Consider the following 25,840-nt stretch of genomic DNA (forward strand, 5'->3'; position numbering starts at 1 on the left):
ATAGTTTCTTTGTGTACTTGTATGTAAATCTATGAATCTATCATTGCATATTTGAACATGAATCTATATGAAGGCATAATGTCTCAGCTTCACTAAGAAGAAAAATAGCAATTTTCTTCAATGTTTTATAGTTGGGTATCTGCCTAGAATGGATGAATTATATTCAGCTCATTTGGGAATGACCAAAGACAAAACAGTGAAGCTTTTAAAATCATAGCAAAATGACATCCTATTTATTGTTAGAGGTCATTTCTAAAGTGTAGCCAGCCCATGTTAGTCCTCTGGTGGTATAAAAATTAACATATAGACACAAGGATAGATAACTGCTTCGTCTGGCTCAAATTGACTCACTAAGTGTTAAAGTAGGTTGCTTTAAATGAAGTTAGTTGGTGTGGAAATTCTAGAATTTTATTTTTCAGATGAGTCCCCGCTGTGCTAACTTGGCACTGAAACACTATTTGCTGAAGCCAGTTCAGAGGATCCCTCAATACAGGCTTCTTTTAACAGGTAAGGCTAAACTTTACAAACTAAAACTATTTGTGTCGGTGAATGTACATAATAAAGGGATAGTAGTATTTTGTATAAGACATTTGATTCCCCCCCCCAAAAAAAATTAAATGTTTTAAAGTATCACTTTGTTCTGTATTTTAATGAGTAAATCTTGCATGTGAAATATTTGGGTAAGCAATAATAGAAAACTATGTAACAAAAGTGGGAATTTCCAGTGTATGCTCATTCATTTGCATAAGACATTTTTGAGGTATTTTTATTCTGTAAAATACTTACTGTTATTTCCTTCAGAACCAAATTATAGGATTACAGTGTCTCAGGGATGTGCAGGCAGGGGAGGCAGGGGAGGCAGGGCCTCACCACTGTCATCATGAAAAGAAAAGAAAAATGTAAAAGGAAAAAGGCTGAGGTAGTTGCTGCCAGAGTCCCAGTGGATGACTCTGCTTAGTGCTTAACTGTTTAAAAAAGCCTCTAAAAAGCGCCCTCTGCAGGAGGAGGCGAGAGAACCACGTGCCTCATTTAGTCTATCTTTATGATCACGCGAGCAGAGTTAAGCAAGGGTTAAAAGCCGAAAAATTCCTTATGTAGATGAGGCACGTGGTTCTCTCGCCTCCTCCTGTAGAGGACACTTTTTTAGAGGCTTTTTTAAAACAGTTAAGCAGAGTCATCCATTGGGGACTCTGGCAGCAGCTAACCCAGCCTGACCTCAGCAGCTCTTGCCTTTTTCCTTTTACATTTTTACATTTTCATCATGGCAGACAAGAGCAGAGTTGAAATCCTCTGTGAAACAGCTGGAAAAGGTAGGTGGGTCAGAGGGAGGGGGAGGAATTCAAAATTAATGTAATTTGTAAGTAATTTGTGTGTGTGTGTGTGTGTGTGTGTTTTATCTGTCTCTGCTGGCCCACGGGCTGGCACTTTTTTTTATGTCGGACATAGCGGCAGGGTTTTTGGACATAGCGGCAGGGCGGCTTTTGCCTCTAGCGCCGGGGCGGCAAGGCAGCTTTGATTCTATCCAGCATTGATTCTTTGAAGCTTTCCATAGGTCCTCTCTGCTTTTAAAGTCTTCCGTTAGTCTAAGGAAGTTTTTCCTCTATGGCGGACACAGCTTTTGGACATCCAAAAGCCCCGGCGCTGTGTCCGCCATTAGAGGCGGGATGCGTCCCGCCTCTATGTCAGACACAGCGCTGGAGCAGCCAAAAGCCTCTTTCTTGACAGCGGCCAAAAGCCCCTTTCTTTCTTTTTGCCTCACCAGCCATAAACCTCACCGCACGTCACTACAGTGTCTGAACCATTCATATCCCATTGATGAAGTTTTGAAGATGCTCACATCCTCCTGTCCACCTAATAGATTACTTTAACTGCTACATAATAGCTAACATTTTTATAGGTGAAGTAACTCTTTCACTGGCTAATAGCTGTGATTAGAATTACTAATTTTACCAATTACTAATAACTGTGCTTTAAAATTATTTAAACCAAAAGTTAAGAGCTGATGCTTTCAATAAAAAAATGAAGCAGAATTTCCAACAGTAAACGGGATATTATTTTTGTATTCCACTGGCATGGAAAACAGAAATTTGGGGGGGGGGGAGGGGAAGTATTTTATTTTTAATATTTTGCCTGCATTCATTATTAATTATGGGAATGAGTTGAAACTCTCTTTTGTGATCAATGAGAGGTAATTTGTATTTAATGCTAATTTTTACAAATTATAGAAATGTTGCTTTTGTTGCCAAAGGTGCAAAGAATGGTATTTTTGATGAGTTAATGAATTCCACGCTATTCGGGTTTCCTCACTTTTTTTCTGATAGTATGTTAGTGCAAGTGGCAGATCAGGAGATATAAATGTTGGTTCTGGTCTTGTTGTTCATACGTGGTTTTTGGAAAAGTTTGAAACTGCTGGGTGAAATATGAAAGAAAGTAACTTAGCAAGTTGTCTTTCTTGACTGACAAAAGTTCTTCCATCTTATTATTTAGTTGACTATGCAATCTAAATGATAATTCTGTTAATTAGTCTCTACTTAATCATTTACATATGAACAAATAAGTGATTTATTCACTTCTTTGGATTTGTTTACCTGAATTGCTAAATATGAAATATGCTTGTTGTAAGGAAATATTGCTGTTTCTATAAATCTCTGAAAACATAAAAGCTACATGTGCAGATGTACGCATGTTTTTGCTTCCATTCTTTGATATGAGTAGCATATCTTATTGTGGACAATGCATAATCCTTATAACTAGTTCCTAGATAAAAAGGAAAGTCTTTGTTTGCCTGGGGCTTTAAGACAGAACCATGAAACGCTTCCAGTTACTTTAGCTCCTTTAAGTCAGTGAGACTGAATAGATTCAGCTGGATGAATTATTGGGGCCTACAATTCAGTAGCTCAGTAATCCGAGAACCATTGTTACAATCCTGAACTTTCCAGTTACTCATTCAATGAAAGAAATTAGAAAGAGATATAGTTCCTGTGGCTGAAACTATTTATAAGAGAAAATGACCCTTGGTACTTAAAAAAGAAATGCAGTATAGTAAGAATAGCCTCTCAAACAATCCATTTGATTTGGATCACGAAATTGATACGTCTGGTTTTTTTTAAGGAAATGACCATGATATTTGGAAAAGGTGCTACCAGGTTTTGTGCCGTCATAGACTAATATAGCTCTATTCCTGTAATATAGAGACTCAGTGTTTTCCTTTTTGTTACATTTTTGAGAATTAATTGCAGGTAGTTAATGAAATAGTAGTGAACTTCTGCAGTAGGCCGGAGAAAGGGAGCTTGAATCCCAGTTCCCTTTCTCCATTCCAGCACAGTTATTCCCTTCTGCACACGGAGGAGATGGGAACCAGAGGAAGGAAGCTTGGATCCTGAAGATCTAAAATTTCTTTCTCTGGTCTAATGCAGGAGTTCCTTCCAACATGGAGGGGAACTGTCTGTCCTTCTTTGGCAGACAGCTCTTTTACTCTGTCTGCTTAACAACTTGTATGGTTGCTTAGCAACTATAACTGGGAGAGCTAAGATTGCAGTTGTTAGCAAAATGATCACATGGGCATTTCATTTAATGACCACAACAACTTAGGATCAAAATTCCAGACCCAATTTGGTTTTAAGTCAAGGACTACCAGTATAAATGTTAAGATATACTATGTCATTATATTGAAATAACATATTTTAAGAAGATTCTTACTAACATAATAAAGGGGGGAGGTCTGTTTTTAAAAATGTCCCAGATAGAGGGTCACTCTGTACTGTGGGAAAGTGTCCTTATTTGTCTCTCCGGTGCTCTTATTTAATAATAAAAATATATTTTCACTTCATCAAACACCATCTTCTTTTGCATCTTCATAGTATAGCAAATTGTAAACTGAGGCTGGAGGAAAGGATTAGGGAGCCTCTTTCTAAATCAGGCTATTGTATACAAACACTAGATAAAGTAAACTGAAAAAATAGCTGCACAATGTACCATTTACATACTGTATAATTGTTTGACTGCATCAGCTTATATTAACCCCTCTTCCTTTGTCCTCCAGCTAAAGAAAAACTAAATGACTTGTTCTCCTTTTCATGTGCTACTTTCTAATGTAGTGGTAGAAATGGCAGAATTTTAAGTCAGTCAAGATGTGATACAACTTTGGGTGGTATTATTGCAACCATAATAATTAAGGTGGTTTTAGGTTTATAGCATGTGGGCTCAAGCTAATTATGCATTAAATTAGCAAATTTCCCTTCTAATCCCCCACAAACAGATTAGATTATGTTGCAAGTTTCACCTAGTATATACTTTGGAAGCAATTCAATGGTGGGTTCTGGGCAGCATGGACCAGTACGGTCGTACCGGTAGTAGCTGGGAGCAGCGGCCACTGCACCGGTATGGTGGCTTGTTTGGCCCACCCGCTCGCGTTCCACTGCAGTTTATAATGCAATCAGCAATTGCGCATGTATGCACAACATGCGGCGCCTGCACGACCTCCACCGAGCAGCTGGGTGTCGCAGGGTAGTGGCCTGCGCATGCACACCGGCTGCGACAGAGTCCGGAACCCACCACTGGAGCAATTGTAAAATTATATATATTCTAGAGCTCCTTGTTCTATAGAAAAGGACAGCTGGTTCTAGAACAGTTCTGGCTCAGATTAATCTCTGATAGAAAAGAACTACTTTAATAGAGGAGCAAAATGTTCCTCCGGGTTTTTTCTGACTCAAAAGGATCATTTATTTCCCTTCCTTCCGTTTACTCATATCCTTATGCTCTTCCTCTTCTTTCTGTGGACTATTATTACTTACAACATCCTCTTTTTTATACTTCTTTGCCAGAATAGCACTGTTGTGTATTCCTTAACTTTTGCATTAATTAGTTCAAATACTTGAAATAAATATTCCAAAAATGCTGTGTTTCTGTAGAATTAAAAGGTGGCTTTCCCCCCTAACATCTTTGCCATATTAAACTTGAATGTAGAAAGAAATCTTTATGTGTAAAAAAGAATTATGTTAAGGTGGATTCAGAAGATGGATTATATTATACTGTGAATTTTAAGGAAAGCTCATAGAAATAACTATTTTTTTGTGAGAGATCTGCATAGATATTAAGGCAGAAAAGGTGAAAGGAAGTTTGGGTTAGATAAAAAGTGTATCAGTTCCACTTCTTTGTCTGAGTCTTCTTGGGTGTCTTACCATTTAGATAAGACATTGCCATTTTAAGCAATGAATCTGAAATGTTCTCCCTCTCTCCTTCTCTCTCCCTCTCTCTCCACAGATTTGAGGAATCTGATTTACTGAAATTATTTTGTAGTTAGTGCCGCCACCTAGTGGCCAAGAGCAAAACTGTTAGCAAGACATGTTACTGAACACAGTGGTAAAAGTGCAGTCAGAATTTTCAGTAATTTCTTTCTCTCTTGAAACTAAATGCTCCTGATTTCCTCATAGCAAAGAGATAAATTTTCCTCACATACAACATGCCAGTATTTTGTATCTCAATTTGTCAGAACCCTTCAATACTTAAAAATCCTTAATATTGTCTGGTTTAGCTTGTATAAAACTTTCATATTTTCGAACTTCAGGTCACTATTTTTTATTGATCCCATGGTTGTTTTTGATAATAACATCATTCTATTCCCCTTGCAGATTATCTAAAGAACCTTTTAGAAGATTCAGCTGACTTCAAAGATACTCAGGGTAATTATTTTGTTGAATATTAGTTATTGAAATAAAAATCTTTGCAGAATCAAGGAATGTAAAATCTTCTGAGATCAGGAATGGGTTTATTATTATAGCTCACTGCAGTGTTTCCAAAAACAAACAAGCTTTGCTTTTAGTTGAAAAAGTTGTTCTGGTAATTGCCTAGAAATCATTCTTAAATGAATGCTAAAGCTACATAAAGTTTACCATTCTGTGGTTTAATTGTAGTCAAGCAATTGAGAAGATTTACAGGTGAAACTCAAAAAATTAAAATATCGTGCAAAAGTTCATTTATTTCAGTCATGCAACTTAAAAGATGAATATATATGAGATACTCATTACATGCAAAGCAAGATAGTTCAAGCCGTGATTTGTCATAATTGTGATGATTATGGCTTATCAGCTCATGAAAACCCCAAATCCACAATCTCAGAAAATTAGAATATTGTGAAAAGATGCAATATTCTAGGCTCAAAGTGTCCCACTCTAATCAGCTAATTAAGCCATAACACCTGCAAAGGGTTCCTGAGCCTTTAAATGGTCTCTCAGTCTGGTTCAGTAGGAATCACAATCATGGGAAAGACTGCTGACCTGACAGTTGTGCAGAAAAAATCATGGGAAAGACTGCTGACCTGACAGTTGTGAAGAAAACCATCATTGATACCCTCCATAAGAAGGGAAAGCCTCAAAAGATAATTGCAAAAGAAGTTGGATGTTCCCAAAGTGCTGTATCAAAGCACATTAATAGAAAGTTATGTGGAAGGGGAAAGTGTGGAAGAAAAAGGTGCACAAGCAGCAGGGATGACCGCAGCCTGGAGAGGATTGTCAGGAAAAGGCCATTCAAAAGTGTTGGGGACTTTCACAAGGAGTGGACTGAGGCTGGAGTCAGTGCATCAAGAGCCACCACACACAGACGGATCCTGGACATGGGCTTCAATTGTCGTATTCCTCTTGTCAAGCCGCTCCTGAACAACAAACAACGTCAGAAGCGTCTTACCTGGGCTAAAGAAAAACAGACCTGGTCTGTTGCTCAGTGGTCCAAAGTCCTCTTTTCTGATGAGAGCAACTTTTGCATCTCATTTGGAAACCAAGGACCCAGAGTATGGAGGAAGATTGGAGAGGCACACACTGCAAGATGTTTGAATTCCAGTGTGAAGTTTCCACAGTCTGTGTTGATTTGGGGAGCAATGTCATCTGCTGGTGTTGGTCCACTGTGCTTCATTAAGTCCAGGGTCAACGCAGCCGTCTACCAGGAGATTTTGGAGCACTTCATACTTCCTTCTGCAGATGAGCTTTATGGGGATGCTGACTTCATTTTCCAGCAGGACCTGGCACCTGCCCACACTGCCAAAAGCACCAAAACCTGGTTCAATGACCGTGGGATTACTGTGCTTGCTTGGCCAGCAAACTCGCCTGACCTGAACCCCATAGAGAATCTATGGGGCATTGCCAAGAGAAAGATGAAGACATGAGACCAAACAATGCAGAAGAGTTGAAGGCCACTATTGAAGCATCCTGGTCTTCTATAACACCTCAGCACTGCCACAGGCTGATAGCTTCCATGCCACACCACATTGAGGCAGTAATTGCTGCAAAAGGGGCCCAAACCAAGTACTGAGTACATATGCATGCTTATACTTTTCAGAGGTCCGATATTGTTCTATGTACAATCCTTGTTTTATTGATTGCATATAATATTCTAATTTTCTGAGATTGTGGATTGGGGGTTTTCATGAGCTGTAAGCCATAATCATCACAATTATGACAAATCACGGCTTGAACTATCTTGCTTTGCATGTAATGAGTCTATCTCATATATTAGTTTCACCTTTTAAGTTGCATTACTGAAATAAATGAACTTTTGAATGATATTCTAATTTTTTCGAGTTTCATCTGTATGTACCACTTTGGGCAACTGAAATGAGAGTTCTCACTTCCCCTTCCAACATGATGCTATTATTGATTGTGATATGACATCAAGGGCAGAAGAGATGACTTTTTGGTTGTGCACAGTTCAAAAAGGATTCTGTGGAAATGTCTTAAACTTCACTTAAGAACAGGCTCTCTCTACTATTTTTTCAAGAAGTTTGACCTTCTAGATTCATGCTTGAAAATGGCTGGGCTCCCATAATGAATAGCAGAGAAATGCTATGCTCGATGTGGTGACTGCCCAGGTTGGCATCCTCCCAGATGTGTTAAGTTTTAAGTTCCGTAATTTCAAGTAACCATCCATAATAATAGATATTTAAATCCAATGTATGACCAGCTTATGTAAGGAGTTTAAATGATTTAAATGCATTCTGGAAGATAACACCTAAGTGTTTCCACATAATGTTTGAACTTAAGTATACAGCCGGTTTTATACTGATTGTAACTGCAGCTACTTAAAGAAATTCATAGTTCTCCATGGTAAGCTGTAAATACTTGCTGAAATATATTTATTAAATATTTCATTTTACTCCCTCTAAAATTATACTATCCAATACTACGATTTTTGTAGATATAAAATACTATATAAAATAGCATGAGGCAATCCAGTAGTCTCACGTACAGTAATACAATTAAATTCCAGATTACAGTGAAAGAACAAACTGCCTCCTACCACTACTTAAGCGAACAAAGCCTATTTTAAAAGGACAGCCAAGTGCACCCTTGGATGCAGAGTGCTGTCTTGTATAGGGTAACCCACTGAGAAGCCCCTTTTCTGATCTGTTTCCCTTTTACTTCATGGCTGAATGAAATTTTGAGCAGGTCTGCTCTGGAGGTCCTACAGGATGGGCAGGCACTGCCATATAAATTCAAATTTAAAACCCAGTAATTTAATTGGGCCTAGAAGTTAATTGGTAATGGGTGCAGCAACTCTAAATGGGTGATATTCTGGTTTCCCTTGCTAACAATTTGGTCACTGATTTTGTATCATATGTAACCTCTGAATCATCTTCATAGACAGCCACAGATAGAAATGCAGTAATCAAGTTCATGAACTACCATCGTTACGATTTTCTTGATAAGTTGGAAGTCCTTAATTAGCTTATTGTAGTTTGATTGCTTTTAAAGTGTCTTATTAAGAAGGGTACCAATTTTCTGTAAGGTGATTTCTTCCGTTAGAACAATCTATTTCTGATACTTTTCAAGCAGTGCCCATATAGGAGAGTTAGAATGTAAGTATTGAATACATAGTAAATCAATAAAGAATATATCAGAATAATTCTATGTTCTTTTTAAGATGCTCTTGCTGTTGTCATAGAAGTGGCCAATCATGCAAATGACATTATGAAACAGGGGGTAAGTGGTTTTCCAGTTGTAAAGTTTTAAAATAGCAGACACCATTTTTGCTATAATAAATTTGAATTATTGCTTTGCCACAAAGCTCAAATGAATATTATTATATTTGTACATGCTGTTGATAATTTGTTTCTACTGAAATGTATCTAAATATATTTAAGCATTGTTATTTGTTTATTACATTTGTTTTCCACCTATCTCACGTCAAGGCAACTCTAAGCAGCTTACAACATTAAAATGAAACCATATATATATATATATATATATATATATATATATATATATATATATATATATATATATATATATATATAAATTAAAATAAATTATGAATGTTTAAATTATTATTTTTAAAATTAAAATTCTTAAAATATGCTATGGTTGTATTTTTAATATATATAGCCACAGTAAGAGTGTGTGTATGTGTTTGTGTGTGTGTATATCTGTGTGTGTGTGTGTGTTGTATTTATACTGATAAATAAATAAAGGGAGACTAGTATAGATCTATTTCAAGCTATTTAGCTCTCATCAGCTAGCCATACCCTTACTGGGATTAGAACCTGTGCTGTATTACATCTTAGGCAGTTGTGTTAGGTTAGGTAAGATAGGAAGTAGTAGGCTTCCTCCCATATTTGGGCATACCAGGGGTTGTGACACTAAATAAATAAATAAATACATACATACATACATACATACATACATACATACATATTCGTAGATTTTCATGGGTGTTGGTATGCTGGTTTTGTTGTATTCAGGTCTTTTCCCGTGTAAGATTCCCAAGACAATCTCAATCTTACATGGGAAAAGACCCGAATACAACAAGACCAGCATATATATATATACTGATGAGAGGATGTACAGCCATATTGGCTGATTGCATGTGAATGATTTCTGATATTTATTTATGTCATAAATTATTTGGGATTATTATTAAATACTCAACTCTCAACAGCTTTGGGCAGTTCATAAACAAAAGAATATAGTAGTGAACAAAAATAAAATAATAAAAGATGTTAAAAAACTAGACAGTAACATTTCTTCTTTCACCTTCCAGGATAATTTCCAGAAGCTTATGCAAATACAATACAGCTTAACTGGTCATCATGAGATTGTGCAGCCTGGGAGGGTAAGTTCATTTAGATATCCCAGGAAAACTATAGATTGAAGTCTTTCCTTTCATTCCCTTTGCATATTAATAGCTCTGAAAGGAAAAAATAATAATTATTCATCTCTAGCTGGGATGTTAACTTTTGTTTCTTTTTAAAAGCAAGAGAGTTACTGCCATTGCAAGAGACAGGACAAAGCAAAGTATGATGTCAAAAGCACAGCCCACTGTTTCATGGTGCTTGTTGGTGCTCCATGGAGATCTACATAGACTGATCCAGCCTTGTCTTCCTTTTTCTAGCATCTAGTTTTAAATGTAGTCTGTGGATTATTAATTAGCTTCTCTATTCCTTTCCTCCCATGCAATTGGATTGCTTCCCTATCCAATAAAATGTAAACTATTTTTGGATCTGTCTTCTATGGCCTTCTTTACTTATTATAAGGGTCATACACATACTCTCAATAACACTAGCTCCAAGATGTAACTGCAGGGAGACTGAAGCTGGCTCAAGAAGAAAAGTAGTATTTTTTCACCAGAAAATGCAATAGCAATTTCTACAGAAACATTATCTTACACAAAGGAGCCTGAAGGAACTCTGGAACCCTCAAGATCTGCTCTTGCAGGAAAGTTGTCATAGGACGGCCCCCTCCCATCAGGAAATATACCATTATGGCTATTTATACTGTTTCTGTAAGAAACCTGATTTCTCTACTGCAGTTCCTTTGGGGGGGGGAGGGAGAGGTTATCCACAGAGTAAGCCCACCCCACCTAAAAAATCCAGATCCAAAATACATTCAAAGATGCTAGTAGAGCTCTGAAAGCACAGGCTTTTTCATAGATCCTGGAACAGTCTTCAAAAGCTCTAAAAGAAGGTTGGGTGGAGCCATTGTCAACACAATCAAAGGTTTGACAGAATTGGTAAATCTTCAAACAGGGATCCATGTAGCAGTCCCAAAGTTTACCATCATAGGAGCCCAAGCAAAAGCTCCCTAAAATATAGCAAGCAAAAGTAAGTGGCGGTAGTAATCCTTTATATTCCCACATGAAAACTAAATCAATAGAATTTTCCTGCCACTTCCTCATCAAAGGTCCAAGCAACTTCCTTTCTTCTGTACCCAATGTTTAATGCTTTTCCTTAACTCAGCTCCTTTTATTTTAGAGTAAATTATCCACAAAAGTCAATATTTTTTTTAAAATCGTGAAATAAGTTAAAGATTGTTTTTTCTGGGCTTGGAAAAAGTGACACACAATGTTCTACCTAGCTGCAAATGCTGAATTTTTTTCTGGCCAAGAAGAACCAATTTCTGCATGGAAAGTAAGGCTTGTTACTTTTTGTGTAAGAAGCAACTTTATTCTCTTGCTACAGAGTTAGGCCAAAAGGAAAGCCTATTCACAAAGGCATATCCAAGAGTCTGGAGTTTAGTACATTACTACTAGATAGGAGATTTATATGATCTTGGCTGATTTTCTGTGTATATTTGTTGACCAGGTTTTTTTGAAAGAAGGAACATTGATGAAACTGTCCCGGAAAGTAATGCAGCCAAGAATGTTTTTTTTGGTAAGATGCACACCTTAATGCTAAAGTATTTTTAATGGAGAACTAAATACCAACAGCTAGCAATTTCAGCTAATGGTTTTGAATAATTTACATTGCAATTTGTGCTACTATGTTTCTTTTATTGTGGCTTCATTAATATTCCATAAGTGAATTGCTCCATAGTTGGTGGTCTTCGTGGTCTTTTTGTTCTTGAGAAAGATTCCCCTCAAAGTTCAAACAAGCAGCTCACTTCTTGTAATGTAAAAATTACTTTTCATCTATAACATGTTTGAATTGTACTTGGTAAATGACTAAATACAATTCAAATATGTATTTCATAATCACATAATTCTTTTAACAATATGCTAAATATCTGACTTAAATTGCAATCTCCAACTTAAGATGCAAAAAATTGCCATATATAATGAATGCAGAAAGCTGGAGTATGTTTCAACAGTGACCTGATTAGGTTCATACATTTCACTAAGCCATAAATCATTGTTTACCAAAAATACTGACTGAATGTGCATAGCTGACTTAGCTGAAACCAAACAAAATGAAATCATAGCTTGTTGTAATTTATGAACTGAATCATATTGATCAGCAGACAAGTAAGAGTCTAGTTTCAACAAATTCCATATAATAAAATTCCATACAATAAAACAATTCCAGCTTAAAGACTAGCAAGTAATATAGGATTTCATAGAACTTTTATATGGCACAGAATAGAAGGATCATCTAAGTGACCTGCTTTCTATCTCTGTTCTGCTGCTGTTATGTACAAAAAAGGCTTAAGGCTAAAATAACCAAAGTCCCCTGCGGGGAAAAGGGCGGCATACAAATAAAGTAAAATGGAAAAAAAAAATGAAAATGAAAGTCCATTAGCTCTGGACTGTCCATGATAGTTGCCAACAATGCTGTTTGCAATGACCCTAAAAGATATGTCCTTTTAATATACACATATGTAGATAATGTAAATATTTGCCTGACTTTAAGAGTCTCTTTCCGTGGTTATGTCTGCCTTTCATCCTCTTTTACCAGTTACAAATTTTTGCTCTTTGCTAATTTTAAATAAATAAACATCAACTGGATTTTTCCAGCTGTTTTATGTATTCTGTCTGCTTGCTCAGATCTGGAAGTAGGAATTGACTGGAGTGTGTTGGCTGCAAACTAAACTGGAAATGATCGATAGGAGGAATGTAATTGAGGTGTATGGCATGGCATGGCATGGCGAAAGTAAACAGAGGGAAGATTTTCTTTTTCTCAAAACACTAGGACATGCTTCATCCAGTGAAGCTAATTAGAAGATTTAAGACAGACAGAAGAAATAATGTCTTCGCACAACATATATGAACTTGGGCAATTCATTCCCATAAGAAGTAGGGTTGACTGCTAGATTGGATAGCTTTAAAAGAGCAATTAGATACATTTGTAAATGTATGTCTATTAGTTTTGAGGCTCAGTGTGATCTTAGTATTTTGGGGCAAAATACCTCACCAGTTGCAGGAGGAAAATAGAGTGAAGTGGATGTTTGTTAATCAAGAATATGTTGTAAGATTTGCATTGTTTCATACAAAGCAAATAATCTAAGTGCATTTTGCAAATTAAAGGCTATTTTTAAGGATTAGCTATTTCCACTGCTTTCTCCAATATATTGCTGTAAAAATCAGAACATCAGAAGATGTCTTTAAGGTACAAATATATTTGGAGCAACTGAGACAAATGCTTTCTTTAGTTCACTGAGGTATAAGAAGGACGGGAGGTAACACATATTTTGGATTTCCAAGATTCTGTTGTTACAACTAATTTCAATAAAATATATAATTCTAGTTTTCCTGTGGAGTATGTATTTCCTGTTTAGGTCTATCCTAAAGGATTGACATTTAATTAATATTAATGTTTTCATGTTTATCAGTGCAATTTTATCATTTTTTTGTATTCTTCATAAATATAGAAATTACTGTAATCTGAATTTTATTCTTGAGAAATGGGTAGGAAAAGCCCTAAGGAAGAAGACAAATCTCATGTCTATTCTGCTATATGCTCATTAAGATGGGAATGAGGTAGACCTTCTACACTAGACTTGTACAGTTGTTAAGTTGATATGTAGTTATATCAGTTACATTTAAAAAATAATTTGCTTTGCAGTTTAATGACACCCTGTTGTATACAACGCCTCTGCAGTCTGGAATGTATAAACTCAACAACATGCTATCGCTGGCTGGAATGAAAGTGAGTGATTATTATTATTTTGTACAGTAGTTTGCCTTACAAAACGTAGTTTGAACTTGTGCACTAAAATTAAGAGTCTGAAATTGTTATTTGAGAAATCAATTACTCTGAACATTCTGCTAAATGTAGGTAACTATTAGCTGTCTCGTTTTCAGAAAAGCTTGGTAGCAATAAAAAAAAGCAGTGCAGGGAAATAGCAGAGATGGCAAGTTCTTTCCACAGTTTGTCAGATTTTCTGGTTATATGTTAGACTGTTCCCAGTTCTACCATTTGAGCCAGTTCACATCATACAGCCTTCTCAGGTCTCACTAACAAATAAGCACCATTCTCCAGCTTATTTCAGGAGAACTGATCTGCTGGCTGTTCTACAGATAGGCATGTCCTATGACTGACCTTATCTATGGCTTTTTGGCTTTTTCCTTTCAGGGTTTTTTAAAAATCAGTTTTAGTTCACTGGTTTATTTCCATGGCATCTTAGGCTTGACCATTTGCAAATCTTGCCTGCAGACACAATCAGAACAGTGGCACAAATTAATTAGTGAGTCATAGCATGGCTAGTCCTGCCAAGCAAATCTGCTTTGTGGCTGGGGTAGCATGTCATTCTCTTATTTGTTTAATTTTTCAATATGACAAGTGATAGAACATTTCTCTTTTTATACTTTCTACTACCTTGCCAGGTTAAGAAGCCAACCCATGAAGCTTATCAAAATGAATTGAACATAGAAAGTGTAGAACGATCCTTCATCCTCTCAGCAAAGTAAGTGTTGCCCCCCAAAAAAGCCTTATAAAGTCAAAGGAAAATCTACTTAGTGATGTTTTCTGAAAGAAGTTGCTTATCTAGTGTGTGTATTTAATCCCAACAGTTCTGCCACAGAAAGAGATGAATGGTTAGAAACGATCTCTCAGTCAATTGAAGACTACACCAAAAAAAGAATCACTTTTAACCCTAGTAAAAGTCTGGAAGAGGTAAGCTTTCTTTCTAGAAGATATGTGTGTGTGTGTGTGTGTGTGTGTGTGTGTGTGTGTGTGAGAGAGAGAGAGAGAGAGAGAGAGAGAGAGAGAAATGATAAACGTTGAAACCATGTTATGCTCAACACTCAAGAGATTTTATAATTCTTTCTGTACATTGGGACCCAAGAGAAGGCTGAGCAATCTATTGTTGGGTGGGTATATTCCAACTTTGCATTTCCTGTACTGGACAGAAAAATAATCTATACAGCTTAAACACAGTGGTGGGTTCCTACTGGTTCAGACCGGTTTGGTCAAACCGGTAGTGGTTTGGCAGCCTGGGTCGCTGGAACCGGCAGCAACCCAGGCCTGCCACACCCCCGAACCGGTTTTCCAGGCACCGCCGTAGGCACAGCCATCTTGTTTTTCACTTCTGTGCAGAACAATTTTTATTGCACTGCGTATGCACACAGAGTGCGCATCAAGCGCCCACAAAGCGCGCCCACAAGCGAACCGGCAGTAGTGCCTGGCAGAACCCACCCTTGCCTAAACATCTTTGCCCAACTCTGACTGTATGAGATATGAGAAGAGACCTTCCTTTACCTTGCTGAGAATGTTTATCCTTCAATAAAAAATTAATTTCCCATTCTAATATACATTGAAATCTAAGAAATTGTGCTGATATTGATAATGAGCCTGTAATATGTACTTTTCTACATAATAAATAGAAAAAAATAAAAATCCTGTAAATATATTTTTCTGCATACAATGTTTCTCACTCTTCCTTAGGCAGACCAAGAAAAAGAAGAAGAAAGACCTGTAGGATCCAAAGCTCCAATCTGGATTCCTGATACCAGAGCTACCATGTGTATGATTTGTACCACTGAATTCACTCTGACATGGAGAAGGCACCACTGCAGAGCTTGTGGGAAGGTTGTAAAAAAATAATATTGTTAGGTTTAAAAAAAGGAGAAAAAATGGAGACAAATGCATTTGAAAAAGATCTATGTGCATATAATAACCTGTTTCTTTTTTCAGATAATCTGCCAAGCTTGTTCATCAAATAAACATGGATTAGACTACATGAAAAATCACCCCGCAAGAGTGTGTGATCATTGCTTTAAAGAGTTGCAGAAACAAGGTTAAAATTAAATGTTTGCCTGTTTTTCACTTTTGCTCATATATCTACTTTAGATATTTTTCAGGGATTAGAATTTTTAAAATTACAATAGTAATTTTTCATTTAAAATGGTACTTCAAGAGTTAAATACAAAAAAATCCTAAATATAAAAGCTAGGCATTATTTAGCAATATTTTTAGTTTATAGTATTGTGGTTTTTCAAGCATAAAGATATATCTCTTGATTAAACCTATCTTGTTTACTCTTTTAAATTATTTGCAGTCAGCCATTTTGAGTTACAATGTCTGCTACTTTAAAAAAAAACTTTCATCTATCTGAGATGAAAATTGTTGCCTGCAAGTCTTTGATCACCAATATTCCACCTATGATCAGAAGTAATGAGCAAGCAAAACATTCAGAATAGCTGTACAATCACTTGAACATTAAGACATTTTAAAAGCTACAAGCTGTTTTTGAAATATTGTATAGAAATATAATCAGAGATGATTTATAGCTTATAAAATTAATAAATGATAAACTAAAAACTCACTCCTTTAGTTCTCTAAATCAGAAATAACTGTAATTGCTACCTTGATTTCAGATATGTACACTTCTAAAAATGGATCGCCACTAAATCACCGATCGCCAACTAATGCTTTGTCTACAGTATTACACAGTATTCCATCTGGCAGGAAGCAGAAAAAAATTCCAGCTGCACTGAAGGAAGTATGTCAGATCTTCTCAGCACTAATTTTTTTTGTATATACAAATAAAGACCTGTTGCTTAATTAGAGACCAAATGTATTGACATCTAACTGTTGCTCTTTTCAAAGATAGTAGTTGTAGAATAACATTACTTCTTTTTATTCTGTCCTTTCTGCTTTCTGATTCCCCTTTCTCTCCCCCAATATTCTTTTGGGGATTGCAGGCAAGATTACCTGCCTTATTCCCATGTAATTCAGAGCTTCATCAAGATAGTGAAAAGTCTGAAACCAATTTGTCAATTTTTCAGAACTCTTCTATCTTTGCCTCTTTCCTAGGGTTGAGAGGGAGTGGTTATAGTTTATTGATTTATTAATCTTATGACCTTAAAAATGAAATCAAATATAGTACATAGTCCAATTTTGCAATAAGGTAGGAAGAAATAAAGTGATAAAATATATATGTGTTAATAATACAAAGAGACAGTAATCAAATAAATAAATGTCCCTTACAGAATACAGTGTCCCTTCTAGATCTCACCATATTTTAACTCTACAGAAGACTTTTTAAAAAAATATTAACAATTTCTTATGGTCATGCTAAGCTTTAGCATTTTAGCATGGGGTTCTTTTGGTAGGGAGCTTTTTGCTACATAAACAGAATCAAACCAATTTGAACTTATTTGCTGACAATTTTTAATAGGAAGTTTGACTATTAAAATTTTTCTCAGTGAATGACACAGATTTGCAAATTGGATTAGGATTTTATCTGAATCTTGGGTAGAGGAGAAAGTTTCTCCAAGGCTGGGCCTGTTTTGAGTTGAGAAAGCTAGATAATGTCTTGATGTCAACCTTGATCCAATAAGCTTTCTGTTCTGCTTCACTTTAAGATTAACTAGTAACCTCTTTCATGGGGCTTGTATAAGCTAGTATCAGATCTGCCTTAGAGATGGATTGTGATTAGTTGATGATCACTATCATTCCTCACATGGGCTTGGAGCTAAGAGTGAGTGACTGGCCCAAGGTGCATTGTGGCTGAGGCAGGACTAGAAGTCATGGTGTCTCAGTTTCTAGCCTGAAGCCATTAATCATTCCACCAGACTGGCTCCCTCTGAGTATTTACTGAACACAAATTATTTATATAGTTTAAGTCCTGCTGTCAGAAACCTTTTAGCATCTGCTGTAATTCTTTTGCTTTAATTTTTAATTTATCTTGGGAAGAATGTTATGCGATGTTTTGTGAAATACAAAATACCACTTATAGAAGGTTGAGATTTGAGTTTTGCCCATGTTCAATTTTTCTTTGGGATTCCTAATATGAGTTAATTTTTCATTAAAAGATATCTTTATAGAAAAGTAAATGCTAGTATTTTTTTTTAGTTTTAATAGGAATTGTATGTATTCTGCGCTGAAAAATATCTGATGCTTTTATCCACCATCAAATCAAGCTGAATTGCATTTAACAATAGCATCAAAATAATGAATTATAATGTGCTTCATTTGTAGATACTTAAAATGTTCATACTGGCTATGGAGGTGAAAGATTATAGCTCAACACTTCCAGAAGGCATCAACAACCATTATATGCAGCCTATATATGTATAATTGAAAATAAAAATGTTGTTTAAAAAAGGATCTTAAAAACAACAAATTGCCCACAGTGTATTCTCAGATGCAAAAGGAATAATAACAAAATTTCCTTTACAGCACATTCCTTTTTACCTAGGAATAAGTCCCATTGTGTGAGATGGGTTTGATCCTAGGTGAATATAGAAGTGCAGCATCAGATTCAACTATAGAGAAACATATTGTTTTGTGAGGAAAAACAGTAATGAGAAGAAGAGTAATCAGAAAGTGGAGTTTAGTAAATCAAGTAACACAATCCCTGGTATGTTTAGAGAGGCTAGAAAATATCTTTTCTGAAATTCTCAGAAGACGATTGTTCAATTTAATTGCTCTGGGTTTCTTATTGAGATTCTGATTTGGAGAGAATGGAATAGACAGAGTAGAAGCTAAAATATGTATCTGATTGATTTATTTCAGTCAAACTCGATTTCATTGAGGGCCGCATCAGGGTTGTTTGACGTTGGGGGGCTGGGGTGGGCATGGCCAGGGTGGGTGTGGCCAGATTGATGTCACTTGTATCAGGGGTCCTGTGGTTGCCCGAGCGCTGTGCCAGCGAAAACGGGCTCCCGAGGTCCATTTCAGCTGTGATGGCCTCCTGCAACCCTCTGCCAGTGAACATGGAGCTTGGGAGTGCTGCCCATGGCCCTTGTGAACTTTGTTTTTGGCTGCATGGGCTCCTGCAACACTCTGCCAGTGAAAATGGAGCTTGAGGGGGCTGCACAAAGCCCACTTGAGCTCCGTTTTCACTGGCAGAAGCACTGCGGGCCAGTCCTTTGCTGAGATCTAAGCACCCCGTGGGCCAGATTCGGCCCCCGGGCCTTGAGTTTTACACCCCTGATCTATTTAATAAGATTTTAATATAAGACCTAATTGTAAATTGTTTTTGTCCATTCATTCATTCATTCATTCATTCATTCATATATTCATGGGAATATAACATGAAATAAGAGTCCAAGAAATAAACAAACCAAACTCTTAAAGACTTTTCATAGCTTTGCTATAGTATATTGGAATCAACATTATTTTCTATATAACTTTTGTAAAATATTTTATTTGTTCTAAAAATAGTTCTCTACTTCAGCGGTCCAACATTTTCAGCTTGGCGGTCTGGCGGAGGGGAGAAAGGGATGGTTTCATGTAAGCTGCAGGTGTGAATTCTCCACTCACGTAAATGAAACTGTGCATTAGCGCCTGCCGCTCACACAAATGCAGCTTCATGTGTGAGTTCCCGCTGCTTGTACAAATGGAGCTGTGTGTGCGCACAGATGCACACAAACCCTCACCACTTGCACAGCACAGTAAAGGCCTGGGGGTTGGGGATCCCTTTGCTACTTGACTGAAGGATGTTTAATTAACAGGAGAGTAAGACTGATTCCTAGGTTTTTTTGGAAATGTTGAAAGTGTCATAGAGTACAAAAGTTGCTGAAAAGTCAGTTTAGTAATAGAACTTGAACATTTTGGATAGTAAATTAATAAAAATGTAGCATATAAATGTAGCAAGCAGTTATGCTTAACTGAAACTATATTTTAAGCAAGATTATAATGAAGATAATGATCAGTACATCAGGGAGAGGAGCAGTTATATTACAGTCTCTTGTAATTAAACTACATACTTGTGTTCATTATAGGTATCAGCTAATACAGAAGATTCTTCAATAAGTGGTTACCTGTACAGATCAAAGGGCACTAAGAAACCATGGAAACACCTGTGGTTTGTGATAAAAAATAAAGTGCTATACACATATGCTGCTAGTGAGGTAAGAAATGAAAAACTGAGAAAACATTTCATATAGAATGTTGGAATGACACTCCTAAGGATTCCGTTTACAGATAGTTCTTGACTTATGACCACAATTGACACTGGACTTCTCAGTCATTGAGCGAAGTGATCATTAAGTGAGAGGTCACATGACTGTTTCTCTCAATGACCAAAATCCCAGCACTCCTGGTTGTGGTACTAAGTGATCATGTTGTCAAGCTATTATTTCTGGCTGAACCTTTTTCAATCAGCCACCAGAAACTAGAGGGAGTCCTCTCAGCAGGTGATTGTAGCTTGGGACCTTCCCTGCTGGTTTTCTGGAACATCTAGTATGCAAGATTGCAAATGGTGAACACATGGAGAATGACCATTGGCTTACCTGAAGGGTCCTTTTCTGTGCACCACGGGAGAGTCCAAGCGACGGGTTAAGTCAGTCTGGTTGCCCTGGGATTGAGGAATCTTTTTCCTTGGCCACGCCTCCTGGTGTTACTTGGCGCCAGAATTTTGAGATGGTCTGGAACCGTGAAGACTGGAAAGCGTGATGAATCAGTAAAAGAAAGTTCAAGTTGACACGACGGTCACAAATCCTTGGACTGAGAAACCAGAGTGGGTTGGACTCTCCCGCGGTGCACAGGAAAGGACCCTTCAGGTAAACCAATGGTCATTTTCCTGTGCACTGCTTGGAGAGTCCAAGCAACGGGACATACCCAAATTATATGTCACTAGGGCGGGCAGAAGAACAGTCTCGGGATTCAGTCGTGGAAACAACTATCTGTAGAACCCGCCTGCCAAACGATGCTTCGGCCGAAGCATACATGTCCAATTTATAGTTCCTGACAAAGGGTGATGGTGATGACCAAGTAGCCGCTCTGCAGATGTCTTCGATGGTAGCCTGGGTAGCCCAGGCCGCGTTGGTGGCAACGCTCCTAGTGGAGTGGGCGGTAATGTGCCAGGGTACCGCCCTGGACTGGTGTTCGTATGCAGCTGCAATGCATGCTCTGAGCTACCTACCGACCGTGGAAGATGTCACATTCTTAACCAAGGAGCCAGGCTGGAATGATACAAAGAGGGCCTCTGCCCTGCGGAAGTCTGCAGAGCGTCAGATGTATATCCACAGGGCCCATATGATGTCCAACTTGTGCCAACCACGTTCCCTCAAGTGGTTGGGGCGTGGGCATAAGTTAGGCAGGATTACTTCCTGCATCTTGTGGAATCAGGTGTTGACCTTCGGGATGAAGGCAGGGTCCAGACGCAGTACGACCTTGTCTGGGTGGACGACGCATAGATCCTCCCAGACTGATAAAGCTGCCAGTTCCGAAATGCGTCTTGCAGATGTTATTGCAACAAGAAAGGCAGCCTTTAAACTGAGGTGATGAAGATATGTCGTACGTAGAGACTCAAAGGGCGGAGAGGTAAGAGTCTGTAAGACCACTGATAACTGCCAGGTGGGATAGCGGTGAACCACCGGATGGCGTACGTTGGAGGCACCCTTAAGGAAACAGTGAACCCTTGAGATCTTGCTGAGGGACTGGATCGGATCGTCAGACCTGACGATGAAGGGTATTGGGGACGAGACCTTTATCCAGCCCCCGTATAGAAAGTCCAGTACGTGGGAAACAGGTACAGTGACTGGATCGAGACAGTAGTTGTCACACCACTTGGCGAAAGTGGACCACGTGGAATCATACATCCTGGTCGTTGATGGTCATCTGGGCGCCTGGATGGTATGCACAACCTCCTCCGACAGGCCTTCGCTTCTTAGGAGATCCCCCTCAAGTGCCAGACGGCCAGCTGGAGCCACTGGGGGTCCGGGTGACTATGGCCCTCTGGCTGAGGGAGACCTGGTCCCGAGAATCTGCCATGGAGATTACACCGACAGGCTGACGAGGTCAGCGTACCATGACCTGCGAGGCCAGTGGGGAGCTACGAGAAGGACCTCCTCCCTTTCCATGATGATCTTGCAGATTACCTGTGGTAGAAACAGAAGCGGTGGGAAGGCGTACAGAGGTCCCTGAGGTCATCTACATCGAAGGGCATCCGTCCTCTCCGCCCCTGGCTAGTGGAAGCGGGAGAAGAAGCGCTGGAGCTGCATGTTCTCTCGGGTGGCGAACAGATCGATCACTGGGGTGCCGAATCTGTGAGACAACTGGTTGAACAGGGTCAGATCCAGACGCCACTCTGCACTGTCTATGGTGGTCCTGCTCAACCAGTCCACCTGCCTATTGTCCACTCCCGAGATCTGGTCAGAGCGAATGGATGCAACGTGACGCTCCGCCCACTGCCCAGGACCTCTGCCTCTGCCATGAACTTCCTGGACCTGATGCCGCCCTGGCGATTTATATGGGCCTTGGTGGCCACATTGTCCGTCATCAGGAGGATGTGTTGATGAAGAATGTCCCGGTGAAAATGTCGTAGGGCGAGTCTGGCCGCTCGTAGCTCTAAGAAGTTGATGTTGCAGGCTGCTTCAGCTGGAGACCACTTGTCTTGAGTTACGCGATGTCCCATGTGTGCCCCCCAACCGTCAAGGCTGGCATCTGTCAAGATGACTACTCTCGTGGGCTCCTTGAACAGGTGTCCCTTCAGCAGAGCAGTCGATTGCCATCACTTGAGAGACCTCTTCACGGTCAGGGGAATCCACACCCTCATGGATGAGTTGCTCCTGTTGGCTCTTTGATGGGGCAGGAGAAGCCACTGCAACTCTCTGGAGTGAAGACGTGCCCAGAGAACGACCAAGATGCAGGAGATCATCTTCCCCAACAGTTGTGATAGGAGTAGCATGGAGACCTGCCTCAACCCCAGAATCTTGTGGGTCAGGGATACTAAACTGTCTATCCTGTCCTGGGAAAGTAACACCCTGCACACTGAGGTGTCTATCACAGCCCCCAGATGGATGGGTTTGGCAGTTGGGATGAGATGACTCTTGTCCAGGTTCAGGGAGAACCCGTGACTCATGAGGGACCTCATTTTAATGTGGAGGTCCCATAAGGCCTGTTTCCTGGATGACGATTGGATGAGAATGTCATCCAGGTAACATTGAAGCCTTATGGGCCTGCGCCTGAGTTGTGCTGCAGCAATTGACAGAACTTTTGTGAAGGTTCTGGGTGCCGATGACAGGCCGAATGGAAGGGCCCTGTACTGATAGTGTCGGCCAGCATAGAAAAACCACAGGAAACTTCGATGTTGTGGCCGAATGGGAATGTATATATAAGCCTCCTTCAAGTCGATGGACGTGAGGAGGTCCCCCTGGCGAATCCCCACTAGGATAGTCTGTAGGGATTGCATCTTGAACCTCCTGTATGCGATGTGATGGTTGAGATTCTTGAGATCCAAGATGGTTCTCCACCTCTCTGAGTTCTTGGGCACCAGGAAAAGAATGGAATAAAATCCCCTCCCTTCTGGTTGGGTGGAACTTGTTCCACAGCATTGATCTCCAGGAGGTGGTGAATTTCCTGGGCCATGAGTTCCTTCTTTTTTTTTTTTATTAAAATTTTTTAATTTTTAATTTAAAACAAATACAACATCCTTCTTTACATGCTATAGAAAGTGTATCAGTTGGTTACAAATAGACTTTTGCGCATCACTTCCACAATCAACAAACATAGTTCATGTTAACTCGAGCATTTTAACTCAAATACTCATACATGTCACCATCCTAATATATCCATTTTCATTTGACTATAATTGTTATTAAAATAATAATAATAATAATAATAATTTTTGTTTCTTAAACAATACATGCCCACACCAGTGGGAAAAAAAAACAAAAAACACACACACACACACCAAAAAAAAACAAAGAAAACAAAAAGAACAAAAAACAAAGCGGGGAAAAAAGAAAAACAAAAGAAAAAAAAAGAAAAAACAACAACACAGGTATATATTATAAAAAAAAGGCCATGAGTTCCTTCTTGAGAGGGCAAGAGGGGGCTGGACAACGGATGAAGTTTCAAGGAGGTTGGGAGAGAAACTCCAAGGAAAGCCCCTCCCTGGCAGTCTGGAGGACACAGGTATCCTCCCTGGTCAGTGCCGACTGGGGAGCGAACAGCTGGAGTAAGCCCCCAATGGGAGGGGAGCATTGATGGTCACTTGGACTTGTGGAAGGGCCTGTTGGAGGCCCCGCCACGGTTGGACCTGTGGTAGTTGAACTGCTGCCTACCCTTGTCCTAAAAGGACTGCCTGTCCTGGAACCTATCTCCTGACTGACCAGTTGGTCTGTTCGAGGGAGCGGAAGAGGATCCTGCAGATTCACTGGGACAAAAGGACTGCCTCTTGAAATAGGGAGAGGATTTGCAATCCTGTTTCTTGTTCAGTGTGGGCAGAACTTTCCGTTTATCTTTGGATTCAATCAAGAAGGTGTCTAAGACCTCCCCAAATAATTTGGACCCCTTAAACGGGACAGACGCCAATTTCCACTTGTTCTTCTGGTCCGAGTGATGGAGCCAGACGAGGCGATGGGAGGTCACGTTGGACCCTAATGCCCTAGAGGTGAATTTGGCCGCGTTAAGGGAGGCATCAGCTGAATACTGGGACGCTGCAATAATTTTTGTTATGTCCTGGCGAAGACGAGTGTCTCCTGCTGGTAGTTTAGCCTGAAGCTCACGCAGCCAAATGACAGAGGCTCTGTTAAAGAAGGACACAGATGAAGACGCCTTAATGGCCCAAGCTGCTGCCTGATGAGTCTTGTGACAGGCCTTCTCTGCTTTTTTGTCCTCTGCCTTGAGGCCTTCCAACAAGTCAGCTGGAAGGACCGAATTAAAAGTAAGAGCCGCTATAGGGGGGTCTACAGATGGCAGGACCAGGATGTCTTCCAGCGCGGGATCAACTGAGTACAGCTTCTTGTCCCCGCCACTGGGCGCAGCCAGGGAGCCAGGCTGGACCCATTGCCGTTGAATGACATCCATGAAGAGATTGGGGACCAGCACCAGCTCTTGCTGAGGGGCCTGAACGTTAAACATGCTAGCATTGGGGTTGACCAGAGCGGAATCCGAGAATCCCTGCACGGTCTTAGGTTTAGTACCCACTTGGGTGGTGCTCCTAGCCTTGTGCAAGATGGACTTAAATAGGCTAGGCTTAAAGAGACCCGAGAAGGCAGGAGCATCCGGAGGAAGGTCCTCGTCCTCCGAGAGCTCCTGCTCCTCCTGATCTGGGTCCTCCAAAACGGAAGCCTTGCTTAGTGCCAAGGACTCCAGAGATGGGTGACGGACCTGCCTGGCAGTGAAGGGAACCTCCTGCCTGGCTGAGAAGAGCTGGGAGCGACGGGTGCTTGGTCACACCTCTGCATCCCCTGGGCAATGCCCTGAGATGGCATGGGCAACCACCACCTGCATGTGGGCAGATAACTCAGGTCCCTGAGCTATGGCAGAGTCCTAACCAACGGGGTCCCTGGAAGGAGGAACATGCCTGGCAAGGATAGGATCAGCGAGCCCCCCGGGGTTAGGGTCCTCGGGGGCAGGTCCTGACTCAGAAACACATGAAAAAGCAGCAGAGCTCGGTTCAGCCAGAGACCTATCCGGGGAGAGATCCTGGGAGTCCACTTCCTCATCAATTACAGACAGCCGATCCCCCCTTGGTAGTGGTGGAATGACTGACCCCACAGAGGGGTAGGTTGAGGCACTCCCTCACAGCCTGGTATTGAGCCTTCTCAAATTGTTTGTTGAGAGGCCGCTGCCGTCTCTTTGCATCCCTAGTCGTCGCCGCGGAAGGTGCTTATAGGGATGGCTATCTTGAGTGGCCACCCTGCCCTTCCTTACCCCCTTGCCCCTGCCTATAGAAGTTCCCTTGCTAGGGAGTTGAGAGGGGCCTGGTCTACCGTAAGGGAGTCAGATGGGCCAGGATGCTCC

At 39.8% G+C, this 25,840-nt stretch overlaps 1 protein-coding gene across 1 annotated transcript in view; it reads left to right on the forward strand.

Annotated features, from left to right (window-relative positions):
- The window catches only part of FGD6 (FYVE, RhoGEF and PH domain containing 6), a 59,066-nt gene that overhangs the window by 29,849 nt on the left and 3,377 nt on the right, over positions 1–25,840 (forward strand). Inside the window, exons 8-19 of the mRNA XM_032221238.1 lie at positions 420–507; positions 5,631–5,681; positions 8,911–8,969; positions 10,027–10,098; positions 11,567–11,635; positions 13,763–13,846; positions 14,524–14,603; positions 14,710–14,812; positions 15,584–15,727; positions 15,833–15,935; positions 16,516–16,640; positions 19,870–19,998. Coding sequence (XP_032077129.1) covers positions 420–507; positions 5,631–5,681; positions 8,911–8,969; positions 10,027–10,098; positions 11,567–11,635; positions 13,763–13,846; positions 14,524–14,603; positions 14,710–14,812; positions 15,584–15,727; positions 15,833–15,935; positions 16,516–16,640; positions 19,870–19,998 — 1,107 coding nt within the window. The remainder of the gene's footprint in view (positions 1–419; positions 508–5,630; positions 5,682–8,910; positions 8,970–10,026; positions 10,099–11,566; positions 11,636–13,762; positions 13,847–14,523; positions 14,604–14,709; positions 14,813–15,583; positions 15,728–15,832; positions 15,936–16,515; positions 16,641–19,869; positions 19,999–25,840) is intronic.

This window comes from Thamnophis elegans, chromosome 7 (genome assembly GCF_009769535.1).
Source record: "Thamnophis elegans isolate rThaEle1 chromosome 7, rThaEle1.pri, whole genome shotgun sequence".
Taxonomy (NCBI): Eukaryota; Metazoa; Chordata; class Lepidosauria; order Squamata; family Colubridae; genus Thamnophis; species Thamnophis elegans.